A 15951-nucleotide genomic window follows, 5' to 3' on the forward strand; every position below is an offset into this window, starting at 1 on the left:
ATTTCTCTCTCCTCCTTTGCCTTCAAATGAAAAGTACAGTACAACTAGTAGGGGTGAGCATGGGACGGGTACCCGTACCGTTAGTACTAACGGTTCGGGTACCCGATAACCAAAATCACTAAAAGTGATACCCATAACCGGAACCGATAAGTTCGGGTACCCGAACTTCGGGTACCCGGATTTTCGGATCGGTTATCGGGTACCCAATAAGATATCCAATAATGATAATTATACTTAATTACGTAGTTACTATGATATAATTTACAACTAATTAACAACAATACCATATGATCTTGACTAAATTATTAATAATATTACTAATCATTGATATAATAAAGTGATTATGAAGTAAAGTGAAAATTGAGATTTATATTTATAGATTTAAGTAGGGACAACAAGCAAAAAAAAATGCTTATCGGATCGGATCGGGTAACCGTTAATTTTAAAATGATACCCATAACCATACCCGATAACAAATTATCGGAACGGGTACCCGAACCGTTATGGTTATTGGATCGGGTACCCTAATTTTCGGAACGGTTACGGATCGGTTTTTCGGGTTTTCGGTTTTTTGGGTAGTTTTGCTCAGCCCTAAGTACAAGTGTAGATAATAGAATGATCACCGATTTGCAATTTTGCCATGCCCGGAACGGCTACGTGCACCACACCCGTTGCCCCGTCGGAGTAGTACGGATGTATTGGCGTGTGATCTAAATGTTACTCTAATTGGCACGAGAGGTAATTTATATATGGAATTAGTGCGAAGTTTTATGTTGAAGTAAACGAACTTTAAAATTGAAATTGTCATTGCTTGATCAAATGTCGAATTTCAGGTTGTGTATTATTAAACAACATTTGCTTATTTACGCGGAGAATTACAATTAGTGGGAATTTTGTAAGATTGGAGGATTAGAGGTGTCCATGTGTCATAGGAATCCTTTGAATCAAGTTTGGTTTGAGTTGATTGTAAAAATTTTAAGGCATGTTTGGATGAATGATATCTACTTTCGAACAAAATTTATATTAAGTAATCAAGTAGGATCAATTAAACACGATCAACCTTTTATAAATTGTGTCTTTGCTATTCATGAAATTATGGATTATTTAATGGGATAGTGTTGATTTAGAGTTATGTACTGTACTGTTTTTGGAAAACATAGGCCAAAAATAGAGGGAAAATTAAGATTATGAGGGATCACGATTGATAGTACAAATGCTTTAACTAAAACAAAGTGTACACGTTCCTTGATTCTTCAACTGATTACATGCTCAATAAGTCAATTAGTCCAGCCTAAATTGCATATGAGATATGACAGCAAACTAAAAACTACTGTATAATTTAGAATATTAAACAGAAGATTAAAAATTCAAAGTATGGTTTAACCAAAAATAATCTGCAGCAGCATCCAGAATGAGGCTCATCAAGTCATCACTGTTGCATCTTGCAACTATTTTGACCTTGATGGCAAAAAATTGAGGTTGTAGAACAATATATGTCCCATGGCAGGGGCCGAATTAGCAAAAAAGAAAATGAGGGAATAAATGGTATAGGTAGTTTTAGAACTGAAATTGCATCTCAGAAGTGTATCCTAGAGCTTCGAGATGAGCAGCCATGGCCTTGTTCATTGGAGGCGGTCCACACCTCAAGATCTGATGACAATTCATTGTTACTTATTAGTATTGAAAGGTTGGATTTTACAATGAGTTGACGCTAGAAGATGCATAAAACATTAGCAAATGTCTACCTGAATATCAGAGGCAGGTTCAGGACAATGATCTTGAATCATTTTTGCTGATACGAAACCAACTCCACCTCTCCATTCTTCAGGTGGCTAAGGAGGACAAAACATTTGTATATTAGAAAACCTCAAATCTTTTTCTATTCCATTTAAGAGATATTAGTCCTTAGTATCAACATGCAAATGCCTATCAGAATCACATCTATCGAACTACTTGCACCAGTAGTAATACTAATATTACACAAGACTAAAGATGCTTCAAGAACAGACTCCTGAAAGAGTGAAAGGTATAGCATACTTGGTGCCACAACAGAGCCACAGGCTCTTCTTACATGAATGTACTGTACTAATATTTATGCATGCCAAAATCAATGCTGAATGATTCAATGAGTTATTACAAATTAATGATGGCTACATTAACCATGATTTCCAAATGATTGTTTACACACCAAATTGAGATATCTGATTTCCTGCTCTTATACCAACTAAGCGAGGCTTGTAAATGGAAATAACAAAGAAAACATGCAGGGCAGGACCAAGTTAATAAATGGAAACTGAATGGTCGCCTCACTAGTCACTATTAACCTACATGAATCATCAGCATTACTAACCAAATACCAACTTTTTCATACCAACTTCGAGCTTGATAGGCACCGTTTGGTCAGCAAGAAATAGGGATCCTGTGAGTTGTAAATTACTCAACCCCACACAAAGCAACCCTAAGCTCTTACGCTAATCTCCATTCTCAGATTTTGACCATTGATAATCAGATTAGTATCTAGACATATGATAAATAATTGCTTGCAGTGAATATTACTTAAAGTGCTCTAGATAAGCTTTCTTAAATCAGTATACTAAACACTCAGGAGAATCCACTAGTCTACCATGCACGGCATCAGATTTCACTCCAACCTCTTTTAGATTCATGAATTCTTAGCTTAATCACCAAAAAAAACACCAAAAAAACAGTTTAGCTAGATATTAAGCATGATCAAGCCAGTTCTGCCAGACAAATTAAGACACCATACCACATCCGCCTGACAAATGAAGACAGCATGAACATGTATATGTATTCGTGACTAGAAAATAATCAATGAGTCACTATTACTATATCAGTCAACAATCTGCAGGTGTAGAGGGAAAGAGGGTGATGCAAGATTGCAGAAAATTTTCTTGTCTTGGCATTTAAGTTTAAGAGAAGTTGAAAAAACTTAACCAGGACTAGGTGAAATATACAAAATCTAATACCTCATTTAGGACATAGTAAACAGAGAATCGATCAGAGAAACTGTGAGCAAAATTATCCAGTTCTTCCTGCAATACAAAAAAATAAAAACAAATTATAGTTGGAAGCAGTTTAATGAGCTGAAAACTCTTGCAATCACACATCATAATAAAGGACAGCGTATCTACAGAAGAGATAATACTGTATCTAACTTATAAAGATTGGGTATAAGCAAAGTTATAACCATGAGAGAGACTAATAAAAACAGTGAAAAACAAATGGAAGCTGGAATTACCTTCAAAAGAATATCATCATACGTGACATTTGCGTATATTAACTGAATCTTGGTCTTGTCACTTGGATCCTCTAATATGGCTCTAGCAACCTAACAATATACAAAATAGATCATGAAACAAAGTGACTTGCTCATTTCTGAATATGAAAAGGCTGGAAACATTCCATTTCTGATTACAAAAAGCAGTAAATCTTCCATTTTTACACCACATTGCCAGACCTGAAACATTGGAGTAATTCCTGTACCTCCAGCAAGCATACCAAAAGCTCTAACTTGCCCGGGCTGATACTTAAAACGTCCCTGCAATATAAGCAAAACCATATTGTTAACCGGAATACATCCTTAGTACACAGCTAGACACTCAAGCTAGTTTTTCATGGTACATAATTCATATTAGTTTAAGTAAAATAACTGAAACCCCAGATTGAAGACTAATTGCTGCAATACCATTAATATCTTGGAATAATATATGATAGAATTACAAACCTTGGGGCCCTTAACAGACAAGTAATCACCTTCACACATTTCTCTGAAATGGTGTGACATTCTTCCTTGTGGATACATCTAGAAATCATTGGGATAACTATATTAGATCCAATTGGGCAACACAATGCAATAATAAAAAGGAAAGGCTAACATAGCTATTGGATCAAGTCATTAATTATTGCATCAGGTATACTGACATACCTTTATAACCAACTCAAAATAGCCAACATCAGAATCCAATGTAGTTGGTGTATAAGCTTTCATAACTTCCTCACCATTAGCATCTTTTCCTCTGCATCAATAATGATCAATATCACATATGAATACTTAAAATTCTAAGATTATACTCATATAATGCCATTGCGCAAAACTCACAAACCTGCAACTTATATGTTGTCCAATGGGAAGACCCAACACAGAATCTGGTGAAGGAAGAGCAAATCTAAACTTTGCAACATTATGACTTAGCTCAGTCCGTTTCACAAGCTTAAATTCCTTGAACGTTTCAGGGTCCAAGCAACCTAACACAAGAATTACCATAAAAATCATAACATAATGAAATTGAATTTGAATATTTAAAAACAATCACATTGAATTACTCCATACCAAATAAAATCTTACAACTCAATTAAAGTAACTAGCACAACTTAAAGTGACCTTACACGTATGAAATTAAAACATTAAGATCAAGCATTGTTCTCGAGAGCCTGATTAGCCGACCCCATCCGTTTGGTATTAAGGCTTTGGCATTGTTGTTATATCAGAGTTTGATCAAGCATTAAGGATCATCAAACTTACTACATCACCCCCTACATTTTTGTAATCTTCAAAACCTCTTTAATCTTAACCAATCCACTTTCGGCCAAATGTATACTAATAAAATACATAAATTCTATGCCAGTATTTAACCAGTAAAGTCCCTTAGTTTCTCAAGATCAACCAGATTTTCCAGAAATACATATAATAATCTGATTAAAATAGCCTTAGAATCATTACTTCACTAGTCAAAGTACCCAAATCTTCTTGTCTTTAACAAAATTATTTTCCAGTACATATCTAAGGAACCCAGAATTGTTTATGCCCAGAGAATCCAACCAATATATTTAAATATTTCATTCATGATGCAGCTGATCATCTCAATTTATTATATTCCCAAAATTCAATATTATAATAATCAATGAAAAACCCAGAATTAATAACTGAACAATAATCAATTAAACAGCAGTAATAGGCTAATAGCAACAAATCATCAAAATTTATACAAAAAACACAGAAACTAAAACAAAAAATTAAAGGGAAAAAGATGGGTACCTTTGAATTTGGATTTAGATTTGTTGGAAAGATAGAAATAATAAGCAGAGCCAACACCAATAGCAGCAAGAGCAACAGAAATGCCTATAATCTCATTTCTGTGAGACTGCAAGGAATCCATGCTTAAACAAGTGATTAAATGATGAATCAATTTCTGGGTAATTGAGTGAAATTAGGAAGAAGGTGGGATTGAATGAAGGGATTTGAGCTCAACAACAATGGTGGGTTGTTAATGGAGGTATCGTGTTTGGTTTAAACTGTTTTGACTCTACCAAACTATACGCTTCACCATTGGTGGGTTCATGCGCCCACCACACTTTCCCTTTTCTCTAAAAAGATTGATTATTCTATTACCTTAAATTCTAAACAATACAAAAAGTGGTTGGTTGTTCACAAATTTCAAAATTACTCCGTTTGTGGAGATTACGCCGTTTTGAATGTGTGCGTTTGTTAATGTAACGGTGTAAAACTCAATAAATCTAATTACGGAGTACCTATTGAAAAAAGACTTAAGTTGAGATGGTTAAGTATTAGTAAGTGAACGGTTTTAGGTCATTTTTACTTTTTGGGTGAAATTGGTTCATCGTCAAAGTTGAGATACACAAGTTGGGTAGTTTATCGGTATAAAGGTTCAAAAGCTAGGTCAAAACAAATATAAATTTCGGAGATTGGATGATTAGGCTAAAAAGTATGATCCAAGACCCGAACTACATCGGTTTGAAGTTTTGAACCGGTCCAGCAACGATGATTAGACAATATTATATCTTTCAATACTAGTAAAATGGGATGATGAGATTGATGACAATAAAGGGAAGAAATCAATAAGACAATCTATTTGGTATTAACTTTTTTTTTTTTTTGAACAAATATTATAGCACATTAGCACTCATTACAATTTTTATTAGCAAAATCCCCTAATAAAAGGTGGACTATACTAGCTGGGAATAATTGGTTATAATGTGTTGCTTAACAATACAATTAAATTTACATAATCAAGAACTCAGTTTGTAGTTTCTGGTTGAGCAGCTGCTTCTTTGCCTTCAATTTCTGTTTTCTCTTCAGATTCATCTGCTTCTTTCTCTAGAGTTTTCTCAACCTTCATAACTCGAAAAATTGCAAGATGAGTATCCCCTGCCAAAAACAATTTAAGACTTCAGTATATAGGTAACCAAGCTATATAACATATATACACTATCCTATGATTATAAAAGAGTAATCAATAGGGACTGTATTGCTTCATGTCTAGCAGGATCAGAATCATGAGTTGAACTGAACTCGAACTATATATGTCCTCAGTCGCGTTCAATCCAAGTTGAACTTGTTATGCTCACGAATTCAAATAATAACTCAACTTAATCCATAATAGCTTGACTTGAATTCAAGGAGTTGCAACCTATTAGATGTATTGCTTTGGCTGATTCATCAAAAGTTGAATGCTAGAAAATGAACCTATTTAGCCAGGTTCAGGTTAACTCTGCTCAACTTATAAAGACCCTAAGTAGTACTCAAAACTCTAGTCGAGTTTTGACCAAACTGAACTCGAGCTACTCAGTTGTCACCTAGAGTGCATTGCTTACACTGCTAAACACATTGATTATGATACATGTTGTCTAGATTGCAGCATGCTTGTAACAGGATTAATTAGTTAATTACCAAATGTGAGCAAGCTTCCAGGAGGTACAACTGCTGGAAAACCGGGTTGTACTCGTTTTTCATTGATGTAAGTTCCATTTGTGCTGTCTAAGTCACTGATATAGAGACTTCCTTCTTTGTTCTGAATTCGAGCATGCATCCCTGAAACTGCAAACATATATATATATAGCTATATTTAGGCAAATAAACTCCTTGACTTTTTACATTAATAACAATGTCCAAGCACTATGAATTTGGTAATTGCAAGAAAATGATCGAATTGGCAATCTATTGCAAGATTAATGAATTGAACATGAAATTTATCTAGGACAAACATAATTTCATAATAAGAATGAATGAGAATTCATACTTCAAATAATTCACTATAACACGCTGTAACAACAAAATCATACAACAATGTTAATAATTTATTCTCCGTATATATCACTGACATAGTAGACTGTAGACTACGTGTTACTTTAATTGTATAAAAAACTTAAAATACTCGTGCTCGTGTTTGTTAAAAAAATCTAAATTATACCTGTGGCAACAGGAATAACCAAATCTGCTTTCTGAGGCTCTCTCCCAATCACCATCTCATCACTCTGATCAATTGACACCATAAAATGAGTACTCTAGCTAGCTAATGTATCATAATATGTATAATTTCATAAACAAATAAATGGTGAACTAATAAAATAAAATTAACTAACTTACAGAGAAAATTTCATATGCACCTGGCATTGGTACCTTAAAACCTATGTGTTTCCAATCACCATCTCCTGCAACACATACCATACATAAACCACGCCTTACTTTAAACAAAAAAGGTATCAGGGAGATGATATAAATAACTCTGGTAATATAACATATCGATACATGATTTACAATGGGTTCGGATTTAGGAAAAATGTGACAACCAATAACTCCACTAATAACCTAATATAACATATCGATACATAATTTACTATGGATTGAGATTAAGGACAATGTGACAACTTCTTCTAGGCCGCGGAATAATAAAAATTATACATTAAAAATGGGAACACACTATAATAAGTTACTGACCTACAGGTTCAAGAACCCAGCCCTGGACAACATTAGCAGGAGAAGTGTCACCTTTAGAAGCATACACAACTCCAAATTTCTTTTTTGGGAATGAATTGATGATTCTAACACATTGTAAATTTAGCCTTTTTAAACCCAGATTTTGAACAGATTGATAAGAAAAGGCAGAAGTTTTACATTGTAAAAATGAAGGAGAAATTGAAGTTGAAGTTGAACAATTTCTTATTAAAGGCTTGGAAATTTTTGTGTAGGAAAGAGATTGAGCTACTACTGCTTCCATTATTATTGTTGATCAAATAATTTGTCAATTGAAAATTAAATTTTGTTGGTGTTTTTTTTTTTTTTTTTTTTTTTTCCGGGTGTGTGGCTAAGATATTTGGATAAAGAGAATTTTAATTTTCTGGTTAATTTGGCATATGAGTTGAGGATGTGGCAACCATTTATTGCTTGTGATAGTGATATGGATAACAAAATCTTCTAATCTTTGCCCATTGTAAATGTTTGGAATAATAATACTAATTCAGTTTAACATGTAATTCATTATCGTTTTTATTTTTGCACTATTCAAGTATTCATGTGCTTATTTTGACCGTTTAATTTTTTGTCTTTTTCATATTCTTACTTTGATTGTGTTTAGTAACATATTTTATGTGTTTACTTTGACTGTCTTGATTAATTTTGCACTATTCATGTGTTTATTTTGACAATGTATATTCATGTGATCACTTTAATTTGACCACGTATATTTTTACTAATATATATATCACTACATTCATGTGCTTACATTTATTCTCTTAATTATGCACTATTCATGTGCTTAATTTGAAAATGCATATTCATGTGAATGATGTGGTCACTTTGACTATGTACATTTTCACTAATATCACTTTGACCATGCACATTCTTAAAATATAGCTAAGTATTTTCAAAAAGAACCAGGAAATTTATAAAAATAAAAAAAATACAAAAACAAAACAAATTATACAAAAAATTGCCCCCATGCAGGATCGAACTACAGACCTTCAGTTTACAAGACTGACGCTCTACCACTGAGCTATAGGGGCTTTCTGATCAATTTTTAACCTCTTAAATTATTTGAATGTAAAATTAATTGCCATTGTTAGCTTATGACCACGAGTTTATCTTTGATAATAATCACTAAAGTGCATAAACAGCTATTACTGAGATTAATCTATTATACTAGTTTCATAACTACCTGCATTTTTTATTTTTATTTTTTTCTATATGGTAAATTTTTCCTTTTATTTTTTTAAAGAAAAAAATATTGTATGATAAGATCACCACCTCAGCACCAATAATTCATAGAATCCACAATAAAAGGAAACAAAATCACACAAAAAAGGTAAAAAATGATTCTAAAGATCATTATGATATCATGAGAAAAAGGATCAGTATGCACTCTTTGGTTAGGATCTTGGCATTAGCATACCAAAAATCTTGAATGCAGTCCAGCAGAAAGATTGCTCAGGTCTTTAATCTATGTAACCATTACCGGATAAAAAACCAGCCCTGAAATATAATGAGTACTCGAGAATGTAGGTAAGCTGAACGGATAAATATATATATATATATACTTCGTGTTACACTTTTGTTATAAGAATAATACACTTTGTTCTTTAAACAACTGCTAGAAAGATTACAACAAATCTTGTGCACTTGGCCAACTCTGATACATCCAAGTCTCCAGCACTGTCAAACACTAATCTCTTTAACAATCAACAGTCTTTACAAATTTGCATTTGCACATATGTAACAATAATAGTTCAGGAGCACAATGCATGAACACTTAAACATACAAATCAAATAGCCAAGACTGAAGGAAAAGAAAGAATAAGAAAATGCTCCCAGATTGCAGGATGTCAAAATTCTCAGATTATATTTTCAGGAGGCAGGGGCAACGTACATCATCATAGCCTGAGATACAGGAATTTGATATGTGACAACAGAACTCGAAGCAGCTGAGAATTTTTGCAAATTAGCAAATGAGGAGCCCTGTCATGTTTTCTGCAGCAATCAAATGACTTTCAAGCAACATAACTCCACTAAATATAATATCTCTGCAGTTTTTGATGATCACTTTGTATCAATTATCAATATTACATTTTTTTCGTTTAAGTTCTAAATATTTTATCAAATATAACTGCAAATGAAAAAGAGCACTGTTACTCGGTAAGCCAGTCAATAACTCCAAGCTGCCACATTTCTCATTTAAAGGTCATCCCAATTCCCAAATATCCCTTTGAAAGCTACCCCTCTACAAAAATATTGCTCGTAGAGGTCCCCTTGACTTACCATACAATCCATCCCAGAACTACTGTTACTATATCATAAATTTTGGCCACTAATGGATAAAAAAATTGAGACGGTCCAATTCATTTAATCAGCCTTATTTCACAAGAACTAGAAGCATTTCTATTACTCATTAATTCAAAGTGTTTTCATTTTCTCTAACGCTAAAGTGTAAAGCAAAGTGGACATAAGAATGCATTGGAAATTTGGAATATTTTTCAAGTAACCATTATATTAAAAATGAAGACATCATATGACACATGTCAAACATTTGCTACCAATTGATCAACTAATTATGCTCACATTTTTTATTTTTATTATTAACACAATACACCAAGATATTTACTTTCACACAGAAAAGAAAAACAATACTCCCTCCATCCCTAAATTACATTTCTCTTTCTCACTATTATGTGAGGAATAAATGCTAGAAAGAGGAATGTAATTTAGGGACGGAGGGAGTATCAAACACGAGGATTGTCATAGCTAAATAATATATCCCACATAAGGAAATAAACCTAAGCAAATCCAAACTTTGAGATATGGAGACATTAAAAGTTTCATTAATGCATTTGACTATAAAGGAAGGCAACTAAGGCAAAACAATAATGTATCTAAGTAATTACTGTTTAGTTGAATAGCTAATTACAAAAGGCTGTAAATTGATTGTTCATAGATTGGTCTTTCTCCCTTAAATTTTTTTTTATTTTTTCCATAAAGAAGTCTTCAAATCTCTTTTTGCCTTCCCCAAATCTGCTCATCATGAGGAAAGCTATTGATTTGAATTGTGCACCAGTAGACCAATACCCGGTTACTAAGACGTTAACTAAGTCGGATATGACAACATCCCAACTGGTTTTGCCTCGACACTCTGTCGATGAATTTATTGTTCCAAACATGCCTGAAAATATAAGACAAAGGCTACACGAAGGAAGAGCGAATATCTGGGTTGTCGATGATGAAAATTGCTTAGAGCATTTTCTGACAATGATCGATAGGGACCATCGCTATTCAATCATTAGTTGGGGTCATGTCCGTGAGACCAGGGAATTGAAAGAGGGTCAACTGATGCGATTTGGGTGGATGAGTAATAAGCTACATTTCATAGTTGCACCAGAAGGTAAGTTTGTTTGGTATGATTTTTAAGATTTTGATATCTTGTTAGAGATGGCTATCTCTCACTTAATTTGAGTCCAAACTTTAGATTTTGACAACAGAGAAATTGTTGGCATTTGTTTTGAACCACATACGCATCATACATCTCGAAAGCTATAAATATACTCTATGATAATCTATCTGTCTAGTCCAGAAATGCGCATACACAATAGGCGATGTTAAGGTATATTCGAAAAAAAAAAAAAAAAAAAAAAAAATTGAGAAAGAAAAGGTTTTCAACACCTAATTGCATATAGATTTAGGGAGAGTTAAAAATAAATTGAAAGGGGGGAAAAATTTTTTAAAAAGAAGAAGAATAAGGAGTAAAGGGGAAATGGGGTGGATAAGAGGGTCTGGATGCCAAATTGATAGACAACAGCTTCATTAAAGAACAAAGGGAGTAGTTTCTACTTTTCCCAGTTTATGTCGAGTATATTTGGTGAACAAACATATTTTGCAGAAAATGACAGCAGGAAGGCAGAAATAATCAAAAAAAAGGGTGAACAAAGCGAAGGTGAACTCAAAGACAAAAACACAGATGAACCTCCTGCTAAGAGGATAAAGGACATGGGTAAGTCTGCACTGCAACATGGAGAGACTTAGCTTCACTTTTTACCATTGTCACCTAAATTATGCATAACCCATATCACTTACATTCTTTGGATAAGTATAGATTTTTTTTTTTTTTTTTTCGAAAAAAAATGTACAGAAATATTTGTCTTCTGACTGTTGAAAGAATAAATCCTTCGATCTATGTCAGCAGTATTGCATACAGGAAAACAATATATCGACGTACTACTTGGAACTTAGATTCCTTAATTGTAAGTACATAGATTTTGTTGTGGTGAGAGAAATGTTAGTCCACCACCAATTTAACTTTCAATGCTACGAACAGGAAAACAAGATCTTGTAGCATATCTAAGAAATTTTGCAAAATACACTCGTAATTCACATGAGATCTTCTAGAAAACAATTGACTACAACAATGGAATAAAGATGAAGTATCATTTGATTCCTGTTGCTAAAAATACCATTTCAGAAACCTCACTTTGCCAATCTATGGTAATTGAACTATTCATTTCACCCCAAAATGTATATGAATCACTTGACATGCTAGCATGGGTATAAATATATGAGAATTTGTTCAGACCAAAATAAGAATATTTTTTCCAATAAAAAAAGGGTGATTTCTGACAATTGCACAGTTGCACACATACACTACCCTACATGAGTACCTGACTCCAATAGACAAAACAGTAGTCAATATTCCCATTGTTAAATGGCCATTTTGCTTGTTCCTATTCATTAGGCTTGGCATGATGATGACTTTTTGTTATCAAAATTTCTTTGAATTAAAAACCAAAAATAATACAGTGTGTTTGGTTGGATTTTCTAGCATTTGGTTTGTAAAATTGACGAAAAATATGTTTTCAGTAGAACACTACATTTCATCTCTATTCCGACATACAATTTCTTCGCTTGTATACTCTTCCCTTTCAGTTTCAGGCTTTCAGCTTTCATTCTCATTCTAATTTTTTAATCAAGGAAGCAACCAAAGGAAAACCAATTGTCAAGGAAAATCATTTTTGACTAAAGATGAAATCCTTCCTAACACAATGGAGGCATGAAGCCTTAAATTGTTCAAGTTCTCTTGTAAAATGTTTCTTTCATGATGTGGTTTTTTCTGTAGAGTTGTCTATACTTCACACCCTACAATATCTTTCCAGTTATCTTGGATACTAAATCACTATCTAATATTACGTATTTGTATTGAGAAATAACCGCTCGATTGTGAACAGTAACACCTTGTAATGTTTATGAGCAATTAGATTCTCAAGTAATGCTAGTAACTAGAGGCTACAGGATCATATCTTGTTCTGCTGAAAGATATGCTAGTTCACCATTGAATTAACTCTGTATGGTACAGATAGGAAAACATGATCCTATATCATAGCTAAGAACTTCTACAAAATACGCCCATGATTCATGTGACATCTTCTAGAAAACAATACCAAGCTAAGCTTAGCCTATTGGCAAATATTATACCTTTTAACCTTGAGATTGGTGATTCATTCACAATTTGGAGTGAAGGAAGCCTATATATTTTAGAATCATGGAGTTTCTTCAAGAGCTATCCCTTACTCTCCCCTCCCCTGACTCCCAAAAAGACCTAGCCCTCAATATAATAAATATAAAGTAATCAAGATTTAGTATCATCTAATTCTTTCGCCAAGACATTCATAAAATACCACACACTGCCAGTCTATATTAAATGAACACTTCATTTCACCTTAAGTAATCATGCTAGATCCTCAACACACAAGCATAGGTATAAGTACTTTACACTTTGTTTCGGACTCACCAAAGTAAGAGATCTGCTCATATAATAGGTAGATTATGCACTTGCACACATACCCTTACTTTGACAATAGTACAGAAAAAACACGATTAACAATTACCTTCATAATTATATTCTAAAACTTGGCATTTTGCCTGCTTCAATCACTAAGTTTGGCATGATGGATCACTAACTATTTAATATATTATATATCATTACAAACATTTCTTTGAGTTTTGAACCATAATAGTAGTATATAGAGTTTGGCAGAAATCAACTTCAGAAAAAATGGTTTCTTTTGGTTTAAAATTATGAAAATTAGTTTTTTTGGGAGTGGTATGCCACACTTCCTCTTCATTCCTTACCTTCCAGGCTTTCAAACTCTATCCTCACTTGTATATCTTCCATTTCATTCCAATTTTCCTTTTCTCTCTAAGTTATCCATCATGAATCCAAACAAAGGAAAACCAATCTTCCACGCATTTTCCATGGAAATGGACAATTACTTTCAGCTGAAGTTGATTACTGTCCTACCATAATGAGGCTCAAAAGTTAAGATCATTAAAGTTCTTTCACATTGGTTGTGTTTGATTTGATGTTTTCATAGAATACGTTTTCCCATTTTCCCTCATTTTCATTTGTTTGGTTTGTGAAGGGATGGAACATAATTTTCCCAATAGTGGACAATAACACTCTCAATCTTAATAATGGAAAATATTTTTTAAAGAAGGGAAACTACATTTTCCTCCCTCCTTACCTCTTTTTTACTTTTCTCTCATCCATCCTCACCGTTCCACACCTATTTTCATTTTCTCTTAGAGGAGCAGACTCATTGGCTACGGTTTCGCCCTAGAAGTAGTACAAAATTTTCATTGACCAAGCCTTTTCTTGTAAGAAAACAAAAGAAAACTAATTTGTAATATTGGTTTTCCATGAAAAATCATTCTTCATTAAAAATGTTTTACGTCAAACCTACAATATCTTTCACCTTAATTATCTTGTAAACTACATTGGTAGGCAGTAGCCACAACTACTTCTTTGTTTCAAGACATAATGTTTCTCTCAACATTGCAGGTGCATCTGGAGAATCAATGGCTGAGGGTACTAGTGGCACTGCTGATGTTAGTTCTTAAGGAGGAAGCTCTATGCTCTTAAACTACCATACACAAAGCTCAGATTTCTTTGTCTGCCTTTGTTATGATTAAGAGCTCATTGTTAATTTATCGGCCTCGAGGTTCGTAAACCTCCATGAGAAAAACATAAACAATTATCTCAATCTGGTCGGACTAAGCAAACAATAAACTGCTTTATTTATGCTGCTTTTCAATATTCTCAGGATTTTGAGAATTGCAATAATTTTAATTTGGGTTTTGAACAATTTTTGGTGATTTTCTCAAATCTGTGGCCATGTTCATGCAAGTTTTACAAATCTAATTGCAATGGGTATGAAGTAATTTCATATCTAAAATTATACAGAATCAGATGAACAGGTGATGAAGATGAAGATGATGAAATTACCTCTGAAAATTTGGTAGATTGTGGTTGAAAAGCCATAAATTACCTGTTATAAATCAGAAGATTGCAGGTTAATTACAATAATTTAAACCCTAATCAGGGTTTCTGTGAATGGATTAAATTGTAGAGAATTTGAGCCTTACCTGCAAATCAAATCATCATTTTCCAGTGATTTGATTTGCTCTTGCTCATAGTAGCTTAGTTTGCTTGATTCATGAATGATTTTAGCATGCAGTATCTTTGATTCCAATTTAGAGTTTCAAGTCATCGAAAACCCTAAATTGGAAACAATTTTAGAGTTTCAAGTCATCGAAAACCCTAAATTGGAAACAATTTTAGTGTTTTGGAGGAAAGAGAAAGAGGAGAATGAAGAACATGACATACTCTTTCAGCAAGTTAGAAAGCATTGTTTAGTGTATGAAGATTAGTCACTTGAAGTACAGGTTGAGCCGGTGAGGTAAATAGATCTTCTATTTTGCACCTCGATTATCCTCACTTAATAAGATTCGACCTTAAGGTATTCCGTGATGAGTATTAATATTCCCCCGTTCTGAATATTCACAACACTTGTATTTTTCGTTTGTTTTTAAATACAAGTACTACCTTACCTTTTTCTATACACTTTAAAAAAATTTCTTAAATCCATGGCGAACTTAAATATTGAAATACTTTAGGAAGGAGAAAGCATTATCGAATACCATATTTAAATATAAAACTTATTAGAGAGGGTTGCTTCATTTGTATTAAGAAAATTATACCGACAACAATATAGTATCTAAATTCACGACGACAACAAATATGCAAAAAAAAAAAAGTGAATCAAATTTGATGTGTGTAATTTACTTTCTTTGTATTCTTCTTTTTAACCATTAATAAT

At 33.2% G+C, this 15951-nt stretch overlaps 2 protein-coding genes, 1 long non-coding RNA gene and 1 other non-coding gene across 7 annotated transcripts; all 4 read right to left on the reverse strand.

The window, feature by feature from the left end:
- Positions 1 to 1184: 1184 nt before the first annotated feature.
- On the reverse strand, positions 1185 to 5416 carry LOC145617670 (NADH--cytochrome b5 reductase 1-like). Its single transcript, XM_081672400.1, has 9 exons — positions 5057 to 5416; positions 4125 to 4266; positions 3947 to 4037; positions 3746 to 3823; positions 3479 to 3559; positions 3260 to 3349; positions 2988 to 3053; positions 1746 to 1832; positions 1185 to 1650 (listed from the first exon to the last, which is right to left on the reverse strand). Exons 1-9 carry the CDS (start codon positions 5175 to 5177, stop codon positions 1558 to 1560), a joined length of 849 nt encoding a protein of 282 aa, XP_081528526.1. The 5' UTR covers positions 5178 to 5416; the 3' UTR covers positions 1185 to 1557.
- Positions 5417 to 5867: 451 nt separating this feature from the next.
- Positions 5868 to 8101, reverse strand: LOC145617661 (uncharacterized). Its single transcript, XM_081672387.1, has 5 exons — positions 7757 to 8101; positions 7406 to 7470; positions 7230 to 7293; positions 6710 to 6856; positions 5868 to 6187 (listed from the first exon to the last, which is right to left on the reverse strand). Exons 1-5 carry the CDS (start codon positions 8034 to 8036, stop codon positions 6057 to 6059), a joined length of 687 nt encoding a protein of 228 aa, XP_081528513.1. The 5' UTR covers positions 8037 to 8101; the 3' UTR covers positions 5868 to 6056.
- Positions 8102 to 8748: 647 nt separating this feature from the next.
- TRNAT-UGU (transfer RNA threonine (anticodon UGU)) lies at positions 8749 to 8820 on the reverse strand. Its single transcript has one exon. It is a non-coding gene; the product is annotated as a tRNA-Thr (tRNA).
- A 522-nt stretch (positions 8821 to 9342) lies between these two features.
- On the reverse strand, positions 9343 to 15596 carry LOC145617333 (uncharacterized). 4 transcript variants are annotated; one of them, XR_014107715.1, is made up of 3 exons: positions 15218 to 15596; positions 15078 to 15120; positions 9343 to 9466 (listed from the first exon to the last, which is right to left on the reverse strand). It is a non-coding gene; the product is annotated as an uncharacterized LOC145617333 (long non-coding RNA). The 4 variants fall into 4 exon arrangements; XR_014107714.1 differs by lacking the exon at positions 9343 to 9466 and adding an exon at positions 9473 to 9834; XR_014107713.1 differs by lacking the exon at positions 9343 to 9466 and adding an exon at positions 9473 to 9781 and having other exon boundaries at positions 15218 to 15594.
- Between the last annotated feature and the right edge of the window lie 355 nt (positions 15597 to 15951).

This window comes from Chenopodium album, chromosome 26, assembly GCF_948465745.1.
Source record: "Chenopodium album chromosome 26, dcCheAlbu1.1, whole genome shotgun sequence".
NCBI lineage: Eukaryota > Viridiplantae > Streptophyta > Magnoliopsida > Caryophyllales > Amaranthaceae > Chenopodium > Chenopodium album.